The 25,613-nt window shown below is 38.2% G+C and overlaps 1 protein-coding gene across 1 annotated transcript in view; it reads left to right on the top strand.

Moving 5' to 3' along the window:
- The window catches only part of LOC104632753 (sodium channel protein type 5 subunit alpha-like), a 43,258-nt gene extending 38,279 nt beyond the window's left edge, over positions 1-4,979 (top strand). Inside the window, exons 23-25 of the mRNA XM_075746740.1 lie at positions 1,024-1,124; positions 1,919-2,183; positions 3,777-4,979. Coding sequence (XP_075602855.1) covers positions 1,024-1,124; positions 1,919-2,183; positions 3,777-4,927 — 1,517 coding nt within the window. The 3' untranslated portion in view covers positions 4,928-4,979. The remainder of the gene's footprint in view (positions 1-1,023; positions 1,125-1,918; positions 2,184-3,776) is intronic.
- Positions 4,980-25,613: the final 20,634 nt, after the last annotated feature.

The following is a 25,613-nucleotide window of genomic DNA, read 5'->3' as shown; positions in this document are numbered from 1 at the left end:
ACCAAAGAAAAGCAACAGTCAACCTTCCCTGGAATACTTCAGCTTCTTTGTGCCAAGCTTATTTATCAATTGAGTCCTCTCCTTCATTCTTTTAGGGGCTTAAAGTTTCCAGAATATCAAGGGAAATTGAGTTAATTAATTCACTTGGAAGTCTTAAAACAAATAAGCATCTTGCTCATTAAAAAAAAATACCACAAAAGCAGAGTCCAAGAAGAGGTTTACAGTTTCAAAGTTCACATTTGGAAGACAAGATCTCTTCAGAAGCCATTTATTACTTCCACAGGCTGACTTATACACCAAGTGTCAAAGAATTACTGCCCTTGGTAGAGATACATAGCAATAAGGCCCACAAGAAATTCTTCTGCCCTCTGCATTTTAACAGAGAAAGGATATGTAGGGATTGAAGAGTGATCCAAAGTGCAGATACCTTACTGAACATTGTTACATGTTTGTTCTACAAAATGCTAATCATTCTACGCTTTCATGATGAGTGGCTTCTCCTGAATACTCAGTTCAAAGTGACTGCTAAGTAATACAGGTGGTTTAGATGGTAATAAGATGAGCACCACAAGTTCATTATCACGAAACCACCATAGAACGCGGTCCCAAAGTGCTTATTCATAATCCTCCATTTATTTGCTAACCCAGCAATATACTTCTGTTCCTGCCTTTCCCAAAAATAAAAATGGAAAGTGTTTTACTTGTTGATGAGTCTTATGTAACTTTAAAAATACGAAAAACATTTGTAAAACTTCTGAAAGGCTCTCACAGTTGAGGAAACTGACTCAGGAACACTGTCTAGGCTAGACTTTCATGATCAAACCCTGATCAGCTTTTTGCAGTACATCTTGTCAAAGAACAAGGGGGAAAGGAGAAATGGTGAAGACATATTTTGTCTCTGTGTTTTCTTAGATTCTACTCACAACAGCTGTAACTGACTTTTTTTTACATAAACTTGCTGGTGTTTATTTAGTTGACTGCTAAAACTTCAGCTGAACAACAGTATTCTTTCCCTTTACTTAGGTGGAAAAGATCTGTTTTTGACTGAGGAACAGAAAAAGTACTATAATGCCCTAAAAAAACTTGGATCCAAGAAACCTCAAAAACCCATCCCAAGACCATTGGTGAGACCATCTTAAGTAGAATATGATAGAAATTTAAACTATGATAGTATTTAAACTCAGTAGCCAGACATCTGGAAAGACACTTTGTGTTAGAGCCCATCATCTTCCTCATTCAATATAATACTTACATTTTACTCTCTTTTTCTTAATTCCATCTAATACCCACAAAGAAAGACTGCATTAATTTAAGGAAATTTACAGCCTATTTATCACCTATTCAAATGTACAACCTATTTATAATGGTTCATATTAAGTATTTGCTATTCAAGATATTGGTTACATAAGTCACACAATATTGTTTCTGCAACTAGATTGGATTATTGCAGGTGAGAATGAATAGTGAGTAGTACATGCCCCACAGCTGTTATTTACTTTTAAATAATGTTATGCTTTATTTCTTACAGTTTCTTAAATTTAATTCCAGGCCTGGCTTCACATAGTAACTATTCAGAGTTTTTCTTGCTTGTGACATTTTAATTAGAATTGTTTGTCCTACTAAGTCTGCTTCAGTAAGTATTTGTATTAAAAGAGCAATCACAATGTACTCTGAATGTTTTCCTGCTGTATAGTTTTTTCCTAAGGAAATATAGTTGCATGATACCTGAAAAGACCCAAGTACTGAGTGTTTTCTTTGAAGGTCTAAAGAAATCACCTAAAAATACTTCTAGTAGCTTATTCTTAAATTTATATTCACTTAAATTCTCTTTCTCGGCAGCACAAATTACTGATGAGTATTTGAATGTAGCCTGGATCTTAGAAGTACCATTAAGTAGTTGTTCTTGTTCTCTCCACAGAACATGTTCCAAGGATTACTGTTTGATATAGTATCACACAAAGCATTTGACATTACTGTTGTGACTTTCATCTGTCTAAATATGGTCATTATGATGGCAGAAAATAGCCAAAACGGCATCAAGGATATTCTTAATAAAATCAACTATTTTTTTGTGGCGGTATTTACTGGGGAATGTGTCATAAAAATACTAGCGCTAAGACATTACTTCTTCACCAGTGGCTGGAACATATTTGATTTTGCTGTTGTGGTCCTTTCACTAGTTAGTAAGTATCAATCAGTAAGTATTATTAGATCAGATAATGTGTCTTACCAGTACTAAGCCAAATTTCAGTATGAAGTAAACACATATATCTGATAAACAAATTCCAGATCCATTGCACTTTGTCAAACCATATGCAAAGTGATTCCTTCTAAAAGGATATATTTTTGTTTTCCCTTATATTTTTGCAGAGTGCTGAAAGGTAAATAGATATTTTTCAATTTTTTTTTAAAGTGTGAGTTTTATTGGGTAATTAACAGAATAGTAATTTAATGCAGAAACATCTTTTCTAAGTTATTGTACTTAAACTGTTGTCTTAATGTTTTTATGCTTTTGATTTACATGTAATCACATTAACTATTGTTTTCATAGTAGAAGTAAATTGAGGTGAAAAATACATTTGTATGAAAAATGGGAAAGATTGATTTAATTAGATATTGGGAAGAAATTCTTCCCTGTGAGGGTGGTGAGGCACTGGAACAGGTTGCCCAGAGAAGCTGTGGCTGCCCCATCCCTGGAAGTGTTCAAGGCCAGGTTGGATGGGGCTTTGGGCAACCTGGTCTAGTGGAGGGTGTCCCTGCCCGTGGCAGGAGCATCGGAACTAGATGATATTTGAGGTCCCTTCCAACCCAAACCATTCTGTGATTCTATGAATTTTCCAGGACTTTCTTTTAAGAAGGTGGATTCTGAGGGCTGATTTAGAAAGCTCAGAAAAATTTAATTGCTCAGCACCATTTTAAATCAGGGCTACTATTTGTGACTGTGAAAAGTCTTATTAAAATTGGATTGGTTTTGTTTTGCTTTTCAAATAAGACTAGATGTTTATAATTTCCTCTGCAGAGGGTCGTATATAGCTGATGTTTCTTGTACAGTTTATTTGGTCTGTGCTTCCTACTCAGGCTCAGGTTATATCATAGAATAAAGGACAGGACAGAAAAACTGACCTGAGTTCTCTGCTTCGTCCCTCAGCACAGTGCCCCTTTGCTATCCCATGCAACCCAGAAAAATGCTAACTTCTTAAGTCTTCTGTTTGTAATCATTTACATTACTACGGTATTGCTGAAGGTACTCATTAATCTAGTAGTAGGATCATAGGATGAAGTATGAGGGAGGACGAATCCTGAAAGACAGTTCTCCTTTCTTTTCTTCTTGCTCATTCAAGTGCCAAGCATTAATGCAAGTCTCACGTTTAGCATGTGGCTTGGGCCTGTTGAAGAAACAGCAATCAGACAGCAGCTAGGAGACAAGCCCCATAGCTTCCAGCACAGGAGCTGAATGGATTTTAAAGGATTTTTTAAGTACTCAAGCAATGCGTAATTTCATCCTGTGACTTAGAGAAAGCTGAGATAACACAGTTTCCAAACTATACATAATCTTGGTACCTCTTTAATATTTAAAGGTATTACAATTTGTCTTTCTCTTCCTAAGCTCTTTCGTAAGCAGTTGCAGTACTGATGATAATGTTTTTGTTGAAAGTGATGTAACATGATCAATGTTACTTTCAACACCTGAAGCATAGAATATAACAAAATGGACATAAATAGGGAATTTCACTGATATGGCTTGACGACATTTTCTTTTATTTTTCATTTCAAAGGTATTGGACTTTCTGAAGGCTTTCGAAGTTCGTTCTCTCCTACACTTTTGAGAATTTTTCGTTTGGCACGAATTGGACGAATCCTGAGATTAATTCGAAAAGCTAGAGGAATTCGCACTCTTCTTTTTGCATTACTGATGTCTCTTCCTGCACTGTTCAACATTGGTCTTTTGCTTTTTCTTGTTATGTTCATTTATGCCATTGTGGGCATGACAAACTTTGCCTGTCTTGGCTGGGAAGGTGGGATTGATAATCTTTTCAACTTTCAAACCTTTGATAGTAGCATCCTCTGTCTCTTCCAAATTACAACATCAGCTGGCTGGGATGGTCTTTTGGTCCCTCTGTTAAAAGAATCTAATTCATGTGCTCCCAACTTAAATTTGACAGATGAACAGAAAAAAAATTGCACAAATAAGGGGGTTGGTATTTTATTTTTTGTAAGCTATGTCATTATATCATTTCTCATTGTTGTAAATATGTACATAGCTGTTATTTTAGAGAACTTCAGTGTTGCCACTGAAGAAAGCACAGATCCTCTTTGCGAGGATGACTTTGATATGTTTTATGAGACCTGGGGAAAATTCGATCCTCAGGCAACACAGTTTATTGAATATTCTGCTCTTTCAGACTTTGCAGATGCTCTGGCAGAACCCTTACGCATTCCAAAGCCCAATAAAATTCAGCTCATATCCATGGACCTCCCTATAGTTAGTGGAGATAAGATCCACTGCTTAGATATCTTACTTGCTTTCACTAAAAGGGTCTTGGGAGAATCTGGAGATTTGGATGGTCTTGAACTACACATGGAAGAAAAATTTATGGCTGCCAATCCATCTAAAGTTTCTTACAAGCCAATTACTACTACCCTTAAAAGAAAACAAGAGGAGGTATCTGCTCTCATTATTCAAAGGGCCTTCAGGAGGCATTTGATGGAGCGTTCTTTTAAAAATAAATCTTTCTTATACCGTCGTAAACATTATAACAGTGCTGTCTTTGAAGAAGAAACACATGAGAGGGAAAGTCTTATTGCATCAATGTTTAATAATAATCATGGTAGGAAGCTAGATAAATCACGGACTACATCTTCCATATCTCTTCCTTTATTTTATGATGGTATTACTGAAACAGATAGTGATAATGTGGACACATAAGGATGCCCTGGACTTCAGCATTTTTGATTAAACCAATATCAGTTATTTTCAGATGGAGAAAGTATTTTGATCCCAGAGCATAATACTCTAAATTTAGAATAATGATGGCAGCCTGTAAGTATTGTGATTGTTCAATTTTACAAATGTTCCTTAAAACAATTAAGATTTGAACAACTATGTCACAAATATTAGAGGAAAATCAAACCATGAAATCTTTTTCCTCAGGTACTGGAGTGAGTTAATTTTTACACCTGTCTTTTTTTTTTTTTTTATTACTTCATATTTCTGTGTTTACAAAAGAAATTTGTAAAGATCAGTTGTAACTGTAATATGATTTATAAGCACACAAGGCTGTAGAACAATGTGTATCTCTTTGGAGATAAATCTTGGTTTGAAAAATTGGTTATTGTAGCAAAATTAAATAATTACTGCATTTTCTGTAAAAAAGCTCACTCAAGACACTTGAGTATAATGGGCCACTACTTTCTATGTTGTTTGGGACCATCTTTCTCCTAGTGCCTTTGGATGGATTTGTTTATGCTTAAGAATTTTTGAGGTGTCTTTACAAGTGCGCCTAAATGTATTTAATATATCATGCTCAGATGTCTGTGCTTGAAAGTTGTATATAATTTGTTCTTTGTATCATTCAGTGTATGAAAAATGCGATAATAGTTACCAAAATCAAAGGATGTTATGCAAGTTACTGTTTCCAGAAAATCTTAAGAATTATTGTACATAAAATTTAATCATTATACTTCTTCCAAATGTAATAGAAAGTATTACTTAGTAATCTGAAAAGGAGTTCATGGTATATCTTATGAGACAACATTTATTAAGGTTAGAGGAAGTATTTATTTAATTGGTTCTGAAAAAAAATCCATGTATCGACAATGTGTATTAATATTACTTTTACTGCTTTTTTGCAGTTTAGGCTGGCCAAGTGAAGTGTCATGGTGGCCTCAGAAATGCTAATGAAATAGGACTATTTTAGATTCTTCAATAAAGAATTCAGATGCTCAATGCATTTTTGTCTGTTTTGTGCTATCTTCAGTTTCAGTTTATTACAAGACATAATCAGAACCACAGTAATACAGTTTTCCCAAAATAGCTACCTATTGGCTCAAGAAAACTGAAAATGTTTTACTTTTTACAGGGAATCAGAAAAGATTTAGCATTTTCAGGCCAAGAATAGCAGGAACAATAAGGTAATGACTTAATTTTTATTGTCATTTCCCTTTTTAAATACTATTAAAATATGACAGATATAGTCCAGTCTAAGTAATTTGTAGGACAAATAAAGGCACATGAAAGCGGAGAGTTAGAGTTCAGATTAGAACTGGCTTTATTACTTCCAGAACCAGCTTCTGTTCAGAAAACAGTTGACCAAGAAGAATAATGTCAGGATAACTCAGAAATTTGCACTTGGTGTCAGCAGCGCTGGGCAGCGGGATTCAGAGCGACTTGATGGATCTGCTTGAGACGACCTCCTGTCCAGCTTGGATTGCTTGTGTGCGTAGTGATGCTTTTGAGGTGAAACTATTGATTCTATTTGGTGTGAGCTTTGGTTCAACGATCAGGTACCATTAGATGGCAGCATTTACTACATTTTAGAATATAGCCAGTCTTAAGTAAGACAGATGTCGAACTCCTACACTTCAACGTGGGGGTATTTAATTGTAAATAACTATAGAAAATAATGTCACAACTTTTTTTTCTGTCCTGGGCTCTCAAGCTAGCCACAGTTCTCAGTAGGTGCTTTCTCGCTGACTGTTCTGGTTTCTCCATATGACAGACAGACCTTAGGGATTGTGAAGTACTGCCTCCTGAAAAAAAAACCCCACCAACATTCTCCTGTGTGCTTCCAGGAGGGTAGTTTTAAGAATAACTCTATAGCACTGTAGCAAGAAAAGTTTGTTAGGAAAAAAGTAAGAGTACTTTGTTCTTATGTTTTGGAAAAAAAGGAAGGACTGCAAAAGCCATATGAGAGAATTTTAAATACTAGTAATATATAACAAAATGCCTTTTTTTTTTTTTTTTAATTAGTCTGATCTTTACAATTTAAAATTATTTTGTTTGAGTGCAACAGCAGGTGCTGTGCCCTGCTCCAGAATTAGAAAAACTTCAAAGTTGAACACTTTATTTCCATTGTATGGGCAGCAATTTTGGACAGAATCACACCTGACATAAATGCATCCTTAGTGATTATTTTACCTCAGAAACATACAAAAGCACCTGAATTCACCACAGTGCAAATTTAAAAGTCTGAACAAATTTTTAGTGTTGCTTAAGCATTAAAGTGGCCTTAGCACACTATTGTAGGGATGAAAAGAGAATGGTGATATCCAGCTGTGGCAGCTTCTTCATGCTAGAATTGCACAAAAGCCAATTCAGCTGCTGAGGCAACGTAGAGTTTCACTAAAACTGCCTGAACATACGTGAAGTTCCTAAGAGGTGGTCAGGCATCCTTGGAACACAGTGAAAGAACATTCCGTTCTGTTTATGAAGTCTGACACTTAAATCAGAGAACAGCAAAACCAAAGGATTATTGGATCCCTTGGTTAGGAAACACCATGCATGTAAAGCTACCAGTGAATTCCTGAGGGCCAGCTCTAGAATACGTAGCAACATTGCCTCCTTAGTGATGGTGCAGAACTCCATTTTACATTTCCATTTATCATTTTCCTGTGCAGAAATAGTTAGCAACTGACCACCGATGATTAAGAATTTTCTCCTACTTTTGTGATAGCCCTGTATCCATGAGAACAGGCTCCATAAAGGTTTTGTGGAAACTCTTGGAGCTGTCAGTTGCTGCTAACCTTGCAATGTTTGTGGTATCCCTAGTGTTACTTCAGGACTCAAAGAATTAAGTCATTTGAAATGTACCAGAAAGAGCATCTCATCAAGACATCTTTTCCCTGAACCTACCAAAGGTTGTTGTGCTTGACAAGTGTGTCCTCTGTGATGTCACTTTCCAAAGTCAATGCCGTGGTTTAACCCCAGCGGGTAACTAAGCACCATGCAGCTGCTCGTTCGCTCCCCCGCAGTGCGATGGAGAGGATTGTGGAAAAAAGAACTCATGGGTTGGAATAAAGACAGTTTAATAGGCTAACAGAGGAATAATCATAATAATAATAATACAAGAGATGCACAAATGTAATTGCTCACCACACACAGAAGAAAAAATACCCCAATGCCCAGTCTGTTTCCGAGCAGCGATTCCCCCTCCTGGCTCGCTTCCCCAGTTCTATCTGGAGCATGACGTTCTATGGCCGGGAATATCCCTCTGGCCAGCCTGGGTCAGCTGTCCTGGCTGTGCTCTCCAGCTCCTTGTGCCCCTGGCAGGGCGTGGGAAGCTGAAAAGACTTAGTGTAGGCACTACAACTGCCTGGTAACAACTGAAAACATCAGTGTGTTATCAACATTATCCTCATCCTAAATCCAAAACACAGCGCTATACCGGCTACTAGAAAGAAAATTAACTGTATCTCAGCCAAAACCAGGACAGCCATCAGTGAGGTAAACATTCTGTCTCAAGTTGAGGAAATCCCTGCAACTTATGTTATGCAAAAAGACATGCCAAAATATGCTTTTCCAGCTCTTATTTAGAGTGAATAGCACACTCAATGACTGCAGCAGCTTTAGGCAGAGGTCAGGATTATTACTAGAAATGATGGATAAGAGGTCTGTCATGCTGAAACTGAGTAGAACAATTTTTTCAATATTTATGAAAAAAGTTACAAAGATGGAGGAATTGTGTTTAAATACTATTGTTAAGTACCTCCAGCTAATAGCAAGTCTGACTTCAGCTTGCTTCAGCAGACTTTACAGGCTTATTTTCTGAGGTCTCACCTGCCAAGAAAAGGTTCTGCCAGCTGCTTCAGAGAGGTGAACAGTCACATGGGCCTGGCACACATGGAGCTGCCCATTTCTTCTGCTCCTCAGAACGTGGACTGCCTTCAGCATGAACACCCCAGATCCCATCCCAGAGCATCTGCTGATCAGTAACTTTCATTCCAGCTATCAGTCCCCTCCCGCCTTGGAGATGCCTTGGAGAACTGAGCAGATATACAGTTACTGAGATCTAATTCAGCAATCATGTTGCTGTCCTGGCAGGTAGGATCACCGTGTTTTGGGTAGGTTTCACTCCAGTGAGCCTTCTTTCTTCTTACTGTTTACCAGTCTTACTGTTACCAGACTGCTAAGTCTGTGGTGGAAGCCCATGCAAAGACCGCCTGTGCCAGCCAAAACTTATGTGCATGCTAACTAACTTGGCTCTTTATGTGTAGATAATGGTGTGGAAGGAAGAACTATCCAACTTTCTGCCAACTCTCCCTTTTCCTTTCTTCTCATATCTGAATGAACTGGATGGTTTCTTCAGTTATCCCTAAGTTTGGATAACTCTTTTCAGTTTTACTAGCTTAATTCACAGTTGCTGAATTCACAATTTCATAGTTATTAATATTTTTTAGTGGCATTATAAAAAGTCATTGCCCAGTTTGCATTTCATCAACACTAAGAGTGATACAGAAAAATAACAGGAAATTAAGTATGGAGTATCAGTAATCCCATTAGCCAGCTCACTTGCCACCATATCTCATCACAGATGCAAGATAAATGTAAGAAAACGCCACAGATTGTGATGACTACCCGAATAACTGTGTAACAATCTTTCCTCTTTGGTATCCCTACGTGTTATCAATTTCTAGAAAGAGGAGGATAGCCTGAAATAAGAGATTAGAAGAAAAAGAAATGGTACAACTAAAAAGTCAGGTTGGTTGTTTGGAAGCAGCTGGTACAAAAGAAACCTTGAACATGAAATAGTAGTTCAGGAAAAGGCGATGGAAATAGATAAGGAGAAGAGATGAACTTTGGATGAGAGAGGACTATCTGGTATGTTGAATACACACTGCAGGAATTGCTGGCAAGCACATATTGCCTGCTAAATCTAGGAAGGTGAAAAAGAGCATCCACTGTGCTTTCCCTACCCACATAACAAACAGAAGGTTTTTGGTTCCAGAAGTGAAAACTGTATCATAAATAAAAGACTCCACCAGTATCTTAGAGGTCTATATTCCTAAGAAATGCATAAGCAGTTCCCAGCAAATTGTTTGATTCAATCTACATGGGAAGGCAAAATGTCCAATATTTCTGATACTTTGAACTGAAGGAAAATTCCTACTTCATCCTCAATCTGGCAACAAAATAGTCTAAGTTTTGCTTTGAATGGGCATATACTGTCCCAGTTTATCTCAGGTTTTACTACTTCAACCACAGCTTTCTAGTGCTCTACTACTAAATGGTAGTCATAAATGATTAAGAATCAAATTCCACGTCTGTTGCAAATTAATGCAACTGAAGTATTATCCAGTTTTGGGCTCCTCAAAACAGTACATATTGGAGCAAGTCCAGTGGAGGTCCATCAAGATGTTGGAGCACGTGACATATGAGGAAAAGCTGAAAGATTGGTTTGTTCAGTCTTAAGAAGAAAAGGTGAAAGTGTGGATCTTACTTTTGAATTCAACTACCCAATGGGTGGGTGTAGAGAAGTGAAAGCCAAACTGAGATGTACACAGTGATACAGATAGGAGTCAGCAGGCACAAGTTCCAACAAGGAAAATTCTGAGTAGACGTCAGGAAAAAAATCCGCAGTGAGGGTGGATAAACCTTGGAACAAATCACCAAGAGATGTTGTGGCATCTCTGTTCTTGGAGAAATTCAGAACTTATCTGGACAAGACATCAACCAGCCTGATCTAGCTCCAAACTTGAATCTACCTGTGAAGGTGGATCTGCCTTGAGTTGGGTTAGTCGAAGTTCAAGAGGTCCCTTCCGGTCTAAATTACTCTGTGGCCACACACTTTTCAAACTGAAATATTACAGCTAAACAGGACTTACATTAATCAACAACCATTTGTATTATCGGTCAGTCTGAGTCTATACCAATCAGTATTATTTTGGATATGCAGTTCTAGTCTCTCTGTATGATAGGGTGACAAATTAGTGCAAATTAACAAGAGATTTCTTATCTGTCCACCCTGGGAACCAAATGATGAGTCCTCTGTAACTTCTACAACATCGTGTCAGATTTCTTTCTGAGACTTTCTTCAGTACCCCCATCCATTATAAATAGTTGGATAAAGGTATTGAGTGTTTTCAGGGCTAAATGTGGTGGCACAAGTTTCGACTCTTTGCCCTGCCAATTCCAGAGAAAATATGTGAAGGCATCAACTTAGTAAGTGGTTTTATTGATCTGTAGAGACTTTTGAAAGAGCAATAGAGATGTTTTGGCAGCCCCTCAGGAAAACATAGCTGTTTGGGCAAATCTGTTGCAGTTATCTGCTTCATGGTTCCACAGAGCTGAGGCAAGTCAGGCCAAGCTGATTTTGATAATAGTCATTACCTTAATGCAGAGCTGCCGGAGTTCTGAACAGATTGAGGGCAATGCTTAAAATGCTTAAACTGATATTCTACTTCAGCTGAATACCATCTCAAATAAAATAGAAATTGCTTTTCAAAATCAAAGTTTACCTCAGAGTTATTTTGTTTCGTTGTTGTATCGTTTCATTATGTCCATGGTGACGTGCATAGATATACGTGGCTGCTGAAAGAGAATCTTGTTGTTTGTTAAACTGATATTGCTCAACTCAGTTTTCTACATTTACTTCATTTTCAGTCAGGGGCAAAGGTATTTTCTTCCAGTATGACTGCCCAATAAAACCCTACAATGGAGGAAGGCTCAGAGGAGAAGGGCAGAAGCGATATGCCCAAGAAGCTCAGGGAATAACATAGAGTGTGACCACAAGCTGTTGCCAAGAAAGCCAACTTATCTCAATGCAGAGGGGACTGGAGGATGGCCTTTCTTTTAGATAAATATCTCTCTGATGGTGTAAATATTTCGGCCTGAGTTCATTAAAAGGGAACATCTCTTTAAGTTAGTGAGAATAGCATGAGGGGGAGTGTATATGTGGTCCAGCCCAACGGAGGGTGTGAAAACTGAACAACTAACGAAAGAATTTCAGAGCGCGCCACGGGCTTGAGCTACTTCAGCCCACTTCTTCCTGGTGATTGGGGACGCCCAGCATCATGACCGTGAGCATGTTACAGAGAGGGTAATGGAGATCACATTGTGGTGTGATTGAACTGTATATTGCAAATGCTACATGTTGCTAAGTGTAACCTTACATTTGTATTGTGATTTCAGCATATTATGTATCACTCTGCTAAATCAAAAATCCCGTGTAACATCAAATATCTTCAAATAAGTAAATTTGATATTAAACATCCCACCTTCCATGTGTGGAATATCTGAAAGAATCTGGTCCGAGAGTATTGGACTCTGCCAACCAGGCATGGCTGTTATTCCTGCAATTATCCAGATTCAAGAATATAAATGAGCAAACATTTAGCGAAAGGCTTTTCCATTTGTTAAAGATGGGGCAATGAAAAAATTACGATTTTAGAACCTATTCGCTCATCTTAATGATTATAGAGACAGTGACAACAGCCATCTTCATTTAAGGTTATAAATTTTGTATGTTTATCTATGTATACAGAAACAGGTATTTTAATTGCAGCGCAATTAAATTAACTTCATAATGTTTCATAGCATGTCATGAATAATAGATAAGAAGTGAACTCTATCTCCATATTTGCTGGTTTGATGATGATGATTAGTGGATTTGAATACTACATCCAGCTGTAGTAAAGGAGAAAACAATGGGCTTGATTGGCAGAGGCTTTCATTTCCAAGTGCCACATCATTGTCCCACTCATGTTATAACAGTGCCACTGTCCAACCAGCCATTTCTCACTGGAAAATGCAATTGTTCAAATCTGGTTTTGTGGCCACTGCTTAAACAGTGCCCATATTTCACAGATTTAAGCAAAGAGGATCACTGTAAATGTCTGTGGAGTAATAAGCCATTTCCTCACGAAATACTTTCTGGCTTTCTGAAGGTGATTTAGTAAACCTGCTTCTCTACATAACCAGATGTCATTCCATCCTTCTTGTAGGGCTTTTGTCTTATTCCATCTTTCTATGATGTTTAAGAGCTGGTTTTATAACGCTGCTGGCCTTTTGCTGGTCCCCTCCCTACGAAATGCAAAGCTGAATTCCCAAGACCTTTACCACAGTAGAGAGAAAAGTCTCTGGCAGGCCTCAGACTCCAGGAAGAGAAATAAATCCCCAGAAATCTTATAAGAAGGTCTGCCCTTCCCAAACACGTAGCAGTTGGATGCTGTGTGGCATAAGTGCCCCAATTAATAAACAAAGACAGTCCTACGGTTGCCCACTGTTGTAAGTGAAGAGTGGAAGCATGATGCACCTTCCCATGAATCCCAATAATTTTAAGATTTTTGGATGTAATCGAACCCAGCTAAAACCATTATCCCTTTAGCTTTTTCTTTAATTTTAAGCCAAAGAATGTTTATGGGCCAAACACCTCACAAAGAAAAGCTTTTAATGTACCAAAGTAATGGTTTCTATAAAGCCTTTTTTTTTTGTGTGGAAAATGTTAGGTTTTGCTACCTTAAAAAGTAATTCCTGCTTGATGCACCAATTCTGGTATTATGAACTGATGGTTCTGTTTGCAAAGGAAAAGATCCTTCATGTCAAAAGTCAACCTCCCTCACTGAAAATAGAAACTGAATCCAGTTTCAGTAACTGAATAAGATGCTGTATGAAATTTGTAGATGAATGCAAGCACTTCCTTCTTTTTCCTTCTTGCCTTTTCTCTTCCCACCATTTTTTTTTCCGACTTTAATTTCTTTATATTCTGTGTGTTGCAAGAAACTGCATGATAAAAAAGTTATGGTTAAGATATGAGAATTAAGCCAGCCTCTAAATACCTTGTGCTATATGTGTTTTGTGTCTGCTACCTAGGAAACATTTGCATTCTTGTAAATAAATATGAATGAAAGTGCTTATAAAATAACATAAAAATGTGGCCCCAGATACAGGAGATTTGATTTACTTGGGAAACCCCCCCCCCCAACCCAAATGTATGCATTTATATGTGCAAATACATTTGTGTGTTTATGTTACGTTACAACAAGTGCCAACTGCAGTAGACAAATTGCTTGAATTTTCTCTTTTGGAGGACAATGAAGCTCACATTTTGCAAGAAATATTTGGGTGACTAACTGTGCTGGATTTGGCTGGGATAGAGTGAATTTCCTTCCCAGTAGCTAGCATGGGGCTGTGGTTTGGATTTGTGCTGCAGCCAGTGTTGATAACCCAGGGATGGTTTCGTTCCTGCTGAGCAGTGCTTACACAGAGCCAAGGGCTTTTCTGCTTCTCACCCCACCCCACCAGCCAGTAGCTGGGGGTGCACAAGGAGTTGGGAGGGGACACAGCCGGGACAGCTGACCCCAGTGACCAAAGGGATATCCCACACCATATGATGTCATGCTCAGCATATAAAGCTGGGGGAAGGAGGAGGAAGGAGGAGGACACATTTGGAGTGATGGTGTTTGTCTTCCCAGGTCACTGTTACATGTGATGGAGCCCTGCTGTCCTGGAGATGGCTGAACACCTGCCTGCCATGGGAAGTGGCGAATGAATTCCTTGCTTTGCTTTGCTTGTGTGTGCGGCTTTTGCTTTACTTATTAAACTGTCTTTATCTCAACCCACGAGTTTTCTCACTTTTACCCTTCTGATTCTCTCCCCCATCCCAGCTGGGGGGAAGTGAGTGAGCGGCTGCGTGGGGCTTAGTTGCCCGCTGGGGTAAAACCACAACACTACCACAGGTGAGACATTGATTTTATTTTAGATTATTACTGGCTCTGGCCTTTATATTATTTTGACACAAAAATACTTGTGGCTGGCAAAGCACAGATGCTTAGAACATGATAAATTTCAATAGCAGGAGGCAATCCCTTTGACCTTCCAATTGCATGTTCCTGTTTCCACAAATTCACAGTCCTAGTTTTAGCTTTAAGAGACGAGGGCGAGATGAGTGATGAAACAAATCCTAGATTTTTTTCCATTCTGTTTGTTGAATTTGATAGACTTTTAAAGCATGTCTTCTGAGAGGCAATTTCAGACACTTCTCTTAGCATCACCCAATTATGCATTGGCTGCAGCTCATTGTATCTATCAAAGTGTCACAGATGCTTTCATGCAGGCAATATATTGCTTTTTCAGATCCAAGAGAGGGGAAAAATCAGCACCCTAGCGTCTTCTCCTTAAGTAGGTGTTGAGCAAATTAGCCCCATTACAATTCAGCATGCATTAGTCCATTAAAGAGCTGGAGGAAGATTCCTTTGTGTAAATGACCAAACGGTTTCACTGTATATTTGTACTAGTCATTTCCTGTTGTTCTTTAAAGAAAGTTCTTGATACCTGATATTTAAAAGATATTAATTTCCACATGAGCATAATTTTAAAAAGTAATTTAATGAAAGAGAACTTTCCCATATATTTAAGAAGGTAATTAATTATTTTTATTATCATTGAATTAAGTTACTTTTTGGCTCAAAGAACACCACAATTTCTCAATTTGCAAATACCCATATATTTATCCTATGATTAGTGTGGCTCCTTGTATACAAAACTTCTCTTCCTTCCCCAAATAATTTCTGCTGCTGTTCCCAGATTTAAAGGTAGATCATGCAGAAGAGCAGGTATTTGGCTGGCAATCTGAGGATTTAGACATCGCACCTGGAATGAACATGCTCCATTCAAATCAGAAGGATTAGGGCTCTTCAGCTGTCACAGAATCACAGAATCACAGAATCACAGAATCACAGAATGATATGGGTTTGAAGGGACCTCTGGAGATCATCTAGTCCAACCCCCCTGCTAAAGCAGGATCACCTACAGCAGGTTGCACAGGATTGCATCCAGCTGGGTTTTGAATATCTTCGGAGAAGGAGACTCCACAACCTCTCTGGGCAGCCTGTCCCAGTGCTCGGTCACCCTCAAGGTGAATAATTTTTTCCTCATGTTCAGCTGGAACTTCTCCTGTGTTCCAGCTGGTGCACGTTGCCTCTTGTCCTGTCACTGGGCACCATTGAGAAGAGTCTGGCCCCTTCCTCTGTCTTAAGATACCAGGTTGGAAAGCCTTGTGGTAATGACCCGATGCCTTGACCATGACATTTGCCTCTTCTCACACTCCTTCTGTTACATAAGTTGTTTAAAAATCAACTGAAAAAGTTAAAAAATTGGAAAAAATCTTTATGCTTAGTTCTCTTCTACCACAGACCACAAGAGCCAGCAAGGCTCTTGTCTGTCATCAGAAGGGGAACCACAAAATAAAAGGCAGGGATGCTAAAGAAAGACTTCATAGAGACATGTAGAATTAAGTTATCATGATTACAAAGGAAACGGTGAAATTTCCTGCAGAAAACTGTTGAAGACAGCTGGCAGTGACCACCTCCTCCGGTCCAGATAAGGAGAAGAGAGTGACAGATGTAGTTCCAAGTGCAGAGCTGGCATAACGAGCTGTTGGGGATTGCTCAGCTTAGATCTTCTCGTACAACCATTTTGCACACAGAGGAGGACCTCATTTTCTAAACAGTATTTGACACTCATTTTTTTCAGCTATTGCAGTCTGATGAATAATACAGTCTCTAAATCATCATCCTCTGCCAAACAGATGCTTTAGTCAATCATCTTATTACATATTAAAAAGCTAATCCACTTGTACTCTGTGTGTAAGTTCTTAAAATTGGCTGCTCCTGAAGGCTACAGTTTATTCTTACCAGCCTGGACCTTCATTCCAGGGCCTACTATCTTCAACTAACTAAAGTTTCCTCTGATTTACATCAGATAACCAGGTTTTTGTGGTTTGTTTCTTCGTAAAAAATAGAAATATAATAGATAAAAAAAGTTTCTCAAAGAGTAAATATCCAGTGGTTGATACAGCTAGGGAAATCTCTAGATATGCTTAATGCTGCTGGATGAAATAGTATTAAGATTATTAATTTTCTAACTTGATTTACTTCACTACCCTAATTCTCTTAGTATTATTTTGATAGACCACTGAGGAGAAAGAAAAGAGCAATCCATATTTTTCCATTTGAGTAGATGATAAGCAAATTTTCCTGATTGAAATGTGCATTGGACCATTTAGAAAGCTGAAGATTACTGTATGTAACAGAATGATTTTAATACATACAAAGAAAGCAATTTCCTGTTACTCTGTAATACCAATTATCCATTCAAAAGAGTCTGAATTTTACATCGCTATGATTTTTTTTTTTATATATATAATTTCATTCTCTGATAAAAGGAAATGAGATTCCTTTATACTAGGTCTTTATTTTGACAAAGATGCCAATTAACTACTTTATACCATTTAGGCTTCACTATTATGTGAATCAGAAAATGGCTTCGGCTATTCTTTTAAAATAAAGCAGCAATGTAATATATTATAAAAGCTATTCTAATCTCTGTGCAGTGAAAGGCCAGCATAAATCACTAACAGCTCTCTGCAGCATCATTTCCTTGGTTTCAGACTGGGCTGCGAATCCCACATATGTTAATATTCATCCCATAAACAGCAATTTATGAGGGCTTCCCCTCTGGACCAGAAGATCTCAGTCTCCATTGTACTATAAAAGTGCTATTAAAAAACCCCCAAACCCTCAAAAAAACTCCAACACTGAAGAAGTTCTAGTTTTGTAGTCACAGGAACATTGTACAGATGAACATAGCTCCTGAGCTGACTGACAGTAGTGCATTTTGGAGGTTAGTTTCCATACCATAATTTCACTGACAGAATGAAATCAACAATACATCCTCAAAAAATGGAAATTTTATGACGTAAATCTCATCATGGTGAATTCTTTCTGGGAAAGAGAAAGCACACAATGGGTGATACGGTCCTTAATTTATCTGTTTAAAATCATATCAGTTAAGCAATTCTAAATTAACTGAAATTGTAATACTGAGATAGTGCATACACAGAAGTTGCAAAATCAATTTTTTTCCAGTCTGTGTTGGCAATAGAAATCACAATATTTGCAACCAAAAAGCTATAATTTATTATTTTAGCTATAGGTATGCTGCTCAGAGTATGTAAAGTTTCTTTTGATTAATGACTATACAATTCTGCAGTGCATATCTGAAATCTGTCAAAGAATTTTAACATGAAAATATTGTTAGCAACCGTGAAGAAAGGCTATCACAACACTGATATTTTTCCTTTCCCAGATGAACAATTCAGGTCAGCTTTACACATTAGGTATTAACACGTTCTATTTGGTTTTCATCTCCTTTCTCTCCCATTGTGCAGTTGAAATGGTTCTGATTGATGCATCTTTCTGGAATGAAAAACTAGGATCAGTTACAAAAGGAAAATCCACACTGCATCCTTAAAAGAAGATGATAGTGAAATGCGAAAGGAATTTACGGTTAAGATTTCCAAATCATATCTAACTTCTCAGAAAGGACCAGAAATTAAGCTTTACTAAATCTGGTGATGTTGTGAGATTCCAGAAATATATGCAAAAACATTTGCACTAGTGCAACTCATCTGCTTACTCCCAATTAAAGCTTCCATTGCATTTGCTGTGTCCCTGTTATTAGAGCAATGAAATCTATGTAAAATCCTGGACAGATACTGACTGATAGCTGCACATAATATATAATATTTGACAATCTACCTTCTATTCATTATTTCTTAAATTGCTATAAAATAGCATAATTTATCACAACAGATAGGTATGTACACACATACCAATTACAACATTGTCAGGAAACATACAGAAATAACTTGGTGTTTTTTATTTTTGAAAGAACTGAGAAATTAAATTATTTTGTACTATTTTTAAGTAACTGTTCCATACCCTAAAGTTATTGCTGTGCTGTGGAGGGTAAAACTGAAGGGCAATTTGAATCTCACTTTAAGCTGACTGTTCAGCTTTATTGTAGATTAAACTACTTTACATTTAATGAATATTCTTTTTTTCTAATAGCAAACATAGATCACATGAATATGTTTCACTTGTCCTTAAGTATTAATTTTTCTTGAGTTCAAATATCCATTAACATCAAATATTTGCCCACTTGCATTAAGCCATTTCTGTATCATTTGGAAATGTAGATATTGCTCAGCTTTTTAAACACCTCTACACATTTTCCCTCTAAACACCTTGGGGTTTTTATAGACTATTTCCATATGTTTTCTTTACAAATGGGGGATGCTTTTTGGCTCTTCTTCATTTAACAAGGTTGAGATTTTGTCACAGCAGCATTTACATTTTTACTTTTTCAAATTTCTTTTAGCTTGAGGTTTCATAGAATCGTAGAATTGCAGAATGGTTTGGGTTGGAAGGGACCTCAAAGACCGTCTGGTTCCAACCCCCCTGCCATGGGCAGGGACACCCTCCACTAGACCAGGTTGCCCAAAGCCCCATCCAGCCTGGCCTTGAACACTGCCAGGGATGGGGCATCCACAGCCTCTCTGGGCAACCTCTTCCAGTGCCTCACCACTCTAACAGGGAAGAATTTCTTCCCAATATCTAATCTAAATCGACCCTCCTTCAGCTTAAACCCATTACCCCTTGTCCTGTCACTACACTCCCTGATAAACAGTCCCTCTCCAGCTTTCCTGTAGGCCCCTTCAGGTACTGGAAGGCCACAATTAGATCTCCCCAGAGCCGCCTTTTCTCCAGGCTGAACAATCCCAACTCTCTCAGCCTGTCCTCATAGCAGAGGTGCTCCATCCCTCTGATCAGCTTCGTGGCCTCCTCTGGACTCTCTCCAACAGCTCGATGTCTCTCCTGTACTGGGCCCCCCAGAGCTGGACGCAGTACTGCAGGTGGGGTCTCACAAGAGCCGAGTAGAGGGGCAGGATCACCTCCCTCGACCTGCTGGTCACACTTCTTGTGATGCAGCCCAGTGCTCCCAGGACTTCCCCCCAGCAGCTCTCATTGACTTAAATTTGCTGAGGTTGGAGGTTCTTCACTTTTCCTACTGATGGAGGAGAGGGGACTCAAAGAGCCTTGCTGTGAGTACAATGTGCAAAATGACGATTTTAGTTTGCACAGGGCAGGAAAGTCACTGCCAAAGGTGCCTCACCCTTCCCTATCCGGCAGAAAAATCTCTGTTTTCTCCCCACGCATTCAAAAGGAGGTGGAAGACAACTAAAATGCTGTTTATACTCAGGGGAGATTTCATCAGCACAGTCAACGGAGCCTAGACAGCAGCTTCTCTCACCTTTAACCAAACATGTGTTTTGTTTGGCTACTGCAATTCAACATTCCTGCACATTTCATGCATTTGCTGCCCTTTGCAGGCTACACAGGGAGTTGTGACCCAAAGCCACTTCACAGCACAGAAGATGTGAGACACCTGCTCCCCTTAAGCAATCATTGGGGTAAAACTGGTTGAGTGCTAGAAGTGATTTGGTTACCTCTTTGCCAACTCAATGGGCTTGGATATCTCAGTACACACGAGGAATATACCTTGAATGCAACCTGCCAAAGAAAGTGCCCTTTGAAAATACCCTGGGATATTTTTAATTACTGCGAGCTGAATTTATCTCTGAGTCAGTCTGGGCCAGAGCTGACAAGTATCTTACCCATCCCAAGGTCAGTGCAAGGACCCAGGAAAGTCTGAGAGAAACGTGGGATGGCATTCCTGCTTTCTTCACCCATAGATGACAATAATTCCTTCTTGCATCTAGAAACTGCAGGTTATCTTCCCCAAAGCCAAGGAGAATAGCTAACAGGTAGGAAGCCAAGACTAGCTGGTGTTTCAAATCTGCTTTTCATCTATAACTTTGGGTGAAATGCAAGTAAAATAGCACTGGAGGTGGATATGAAAGCTATCTACGTAACTGATGTTAGCGACACTTTATAGTGGTAATCTTTAAAATGTTTTGAAGCTTAAGTCACATTGATTGCAATGACATTCAGATACTGGCAAACCTGTTGGGCATCCATGTTTCTTTGAGGGCATAAATATCTTTTAAAATCTACCTTTATTACTTGCCTATTCCTTCCATATGAATAGAAGGTGCGGATATTTACACAAGGAGATGAACTTTACCCATCTTCACAGATACCTAAGTTAAGCTTCAAAGAGCTCAAATTTCATAACATTAATGTAAGATGGTTTTAAAGCTGTATAAGACACAAAAAACCAAACAGATAGCTTACAGGGAACAAGAGATAATATGAATTGATTTTTTGTCGTGAAGTCTGAGATTCATGTGCCTGATCTGAACATGGTATTTTCTGTAAGTCACGTTACTTTGAAGTGTGATAGTGGTGACAATTGTGAAGTCAGATGGGTTAATAAATCTTTTATCTGTTTTAACCTGACAGGAGATTTCCTAATTTCATTTGTGAATAGTCTTCCTGATCATTACAAATGTTTTCTTTCACATGAAGTTAAACCTACTGTGAAGAGACCTTTCCAAAGCATCCAAGACATAGTTTAACTTCCTACAGCAAAACTCTCATTAAATTTAGAGCCTAATGAACCAAAGCTTTTGCCCAAAGATGGCAATGTTCCACCAACACATCAAAGTTAGGGACCTGGTGTACCATCATGACTTGTTTATGCAATTTCTCAGAGACCTACATACTTTGAAAGCAGGTAACTTTAAAGACAGAAGGAGATTGGGAACCAGCCCAAATCCAACAGGTAATAAAACAGCGTTTGTCTCAGTATATTGCAGGACTAATTTCCTCAAATTTCCTTCAACCAAAGCTGCCAGAAACAAAATACAGATGGGGTAAAAAAGATTGTTTTATTGATCCTGATTTTATTTAGTATAGGGAGGGATCCCTCACCCAGATCATCGTAACCAAAACAGGGCTCACATTTTGAACGCATTCACATTCTGCAGAGGTACCATCTCGTATTCCATCCAGGGATCAGTTGGCTTTCCTTCCCTTGATTCATCCCATTTTAACTAGATGGAATCTCAGATGTGACACGTGGTCTAGTGGAGGGTGTCCCTGCCCGCAGCAGGGGGGTTGGGACTAGATGATCTTTAAGGTCCCTTCCAACCCAAACCATTCTGTGATTCTATGATTCTATATCCTAAAAGTATAATCTGGATTGAATGCATCAGCCTTAAGCTCTCTCTTTAGTGTCTGATGATTTAAATTTTTTCTCGTATAGCCAATGCTTAATGCAAAGAAGACATCTTCCTTCTGCCTTAAAAAGTTCAGCAGCTTGCCTAATTCAGAAACACCACACTCAGGCTCCTTTGGATGGAGAAATGAGTACTCTCAGTAAGAGAAAATTTGATTCTCCCGCAGGAAAGACAGGATCCACTAAAACTGCAAGTCTCTCCTTGAAGATGAGGACTCCTGTTATCCCTCCCTGGTTTTGGAGCATCAGAAAATTTAGTTTTAAGGACAGAAGTTTACTGTGCCATTTAATTTCAGGGCCAGAGAAGATCAGCTGTGCCATTTTTCTAGTAGTGAAGACATGGCTGCTAAGATGAGGTCTCTCTCCTGTCCTGTCCAACAGTGGCTTCAGCCTTGGAGGAGTTCCAGGTTTCAGGAGTGAGTGAACTCTTCCATGTTCCTCACCTACTCCTTGTATATATCATCATGTATATATAATTAATCTGAGCCATATATAAGCACTGGCATACATACGTATGCATAACCACACAGATGCACAGAGGTAACAATCATCAGTTTTCTGCCTTCTAACCAGCTTCAATCATAGTCTTTCAATAGAATTTATAGATTCTGCATTATACATTTTCTGAATTTACTAAAGGAAAGAACTGAAACTGAAATATCCTAATGAAATATAAAGGCCAATGCCTTCTATTAAAAAAAAAAACCCCAAACTGTCATAGTACCGAGCTCTCACTGTGAGGCTGACAAACACATTTGCCCCCACGTTTCCCATCCACTTTGTTTTGCTTCGCTCCTGATTTTCTGTGAAAGACACTCAGAAAGGCAGGGATGGAACAATATCTTAAAGAAATGCTCAGCTTGGAGCCTCCCCAGCTTTGCTTACTGAGGTTACAGCCTTCCCCACGAGACCTGGTATAATCACATCATCTACTTTGATGGCTAAAGAGACGCCTCCCTCAACACCCCCCATGTACAAATAACACAGTCCCTGAAGGAAGAGTGTTGCCAGAGTGGTGAGGGATTGCTGAAAGGGGAAATAGAGATGATAAAGGCAGTGAGGAGGTTTTTCCAACTATTTCTTGGGAGGTAACTGGGCTGAGATACATTTCTCTTGCATAGAAAGACGTGACTCCTCGAACCTTCACTTAGAGGGGATGGAAAAGAATGTAAGTCCTGTGGTTTACTGCACTTTCTCTTCTTAGGAAAGAAGTGGTTTGTGGGAACGTCTTCTATAGGATTCAGTGACCTTTTATTTGCCTAAAAGACATTAAAGAACTTGAGCAGAAACTTTTTTTTGTAGGTGAGTGGTATATAAAAAAAATGAAAGTGGGGAGAGTGAGTGAATATTTATTCTCTCCAGTGTAATATGCTTGCACAGGAGTTTCCTCTATGTTTTTGACTTGTTATTTTTCTAAAATAAGCTCACCAGGGTGAAAAATAACACATAGAAGAGTGAAGAGGTATACAAGGATATTTTTCTTCCATGCACAAGAATGGCAGAGATGTATATTTTATATACAAAATTCAGATTCTTTAGCTATAATTTTTATTTCAAAAACATAAAAAATTCAATAACCTTAAATTTTATAACATTACTCTCTCTTACATAGGTTTATGCTCAATAATATTGTTCTGATACAGAATAACATTTATTTTTTGAGACTTAAGAAGAATAGCTCTTCTTTTAAATGGATTTTTTTTTTTTTTGTAAACATAAGCTTAATTAAATCTGTTTTATTTGTGGAATATGTTGAACTGTGTTTGGTGAATGCTTTTATCAAGATAAACTGTGGGGCAGAAACACTAATAAGCAAATATTGGTGGGAAAGTAAATTAACAAATGATGCAATCAAGAGGAGAACACAAAACTGGCTGTTTGGGGGTGAACTGGCAATAGAAAAGAAGACAGTCTTTTAAAACTCACAGAAACAGGTTTCTGCTTTGGTGAAGCAAAAGAGAGTAAATATTTCAGGTTTGCAGTCGAAGCAGCTGCAATAGCTTTACCTGCTAGGATTGGCATATCTGCACTCGATTCACCACAGAGACAGCAGGTAAACCTCTAGAGAAATGATTTGAAGTGGAATAGAGGTGTATGTTATACAAATGTGTTTTATTAGGATAAGGATGGTAAACTGTGGAGGTAACCAGTACAGAGACCTAACAGAACTAGGTGCTCTGGAGGTTCTTCGCATGGTACTGGCACTGTTCCTTTACTATGTTTCATAGGTTTTGATTGTTTGTTGTACTACATTTTGATTTTCTTTGTAATTATGTGACTCAATCTGAGACTATTTTCCATATCAATGGAGAAAAGTTGTTCGAAATTTGGTTTTCTTTCTGTAGGATGAAAAGGGCAAATGGTGAAGTTAATCATGAAAAGTGAGGAACCTAATAATGACATTTGGTACTTCGTTATTAAATTACATTATTAAATGACATACCTAAAGCAAATGGGTTGTTCAGAACTGAATTCTGATGAGACACATTTTAATTTATTTAGAAAAATGTTTCTAAGTAGGAAGCTGTGGCAGACAAAAGACCACATAATTTGAAAATTTCATACAACTTGTGGAATCACCAAACTTCTGGCAATCAAAGTTAAAATTTAGGTTGTATACTCAAGATAAGTTTGGTTTTTGTTTTTTTGTTTGTTTGCTCGTTTGTTTTTTTGTTTAATGTACATGTTAAAAGTTTTCTCACTGTATTTTATTAACAGGAGGGGTTTGGGTTGTTTGGTTGGTTGGGGGAGTTTTTTGTTGTTGTTTTGGTGTTGTTTTTTTTCCCAGGTTTTATTTCATGGACCATTTGACTTTTGTTATGATCTTGGGGAAAATATTTCTCTTACATTGTATGTAAAGTTTTGTCCTCCAAAACATGTATTCAGCTGCTGAGACCTTTCTGTATCAAAATGTACATGATGAAACCAATCTTCAGAACTACAAAATACCAAATCTGTGATACTGTTAGTGCATTTAGTACTTTCTGTTAACAGTAACAGTCCAAAATCCAATCCATGTGTTTCACTGAGTTTCTATAGCTTTCGTTTGTTGTAATCAAGTCATATTAATATGACATAAAAGTTTATAGAACCATTAATCACATTAAGTGCATTTGAAACACTGCTTACACATGGCAAGAAAAAAAAATCTGACATATTGGTGGTCTGGTCTTTAGAGCCCTAAATCTCAAATGCAAAAAACCAAGTTACCATTACTAATGCCATCTGACTACAATTGCAGCATCTGTTACATACGTGTCCTCAGCCTCTTGCAAACTGGGGTAGTGAGATCTTAGTTGCCATTCCTTAAGGGTGAAGAGAATTCAGATTCCTCCTGCTTGCTGCAAAGGTTGAATATCCATAAAATCTCCATTTCCCTTCCTCTTTCTCCTATTCCTCCTCCTCTTCCTCACTTCACAGGGCTGAAAAATGAGAAGCTCACACTCTGTTGCCATGCTTCTTAAATCTGCCCCCAGACTGGCTGGTATTTCTTGGTATGGGACTTCTGAATCAAGACATATTCCTTTTCACTCAGGGTTTCTAAGTACACGTAGTATTCAAGTTAGAGATACTGTCTCTTCTCTTTTTTTTTTTTAAACTCCACACCTGAGCTGTATTGCCCTGTCATCTGTGT

The sequence above is a fragment of the Balearica regulorum genome, chromosome 2 (assembly GCF_011004875.1).
Source record: "Balearica regulorum gibbericeps isolate bBalReg1 chromosome 2, bBalReg1.pri, whole genome shotgun sequence".
In the NCBI taxonomy this organism is placed as follows: Eukaryota; Metazoa; Chordata; class Aves; order Gruiformes; family Gruidae; genus Balearica; species Balearica regulorum.
This window is presented reverse-complemented; position numbering and strand designations above follow the sequence as displayed.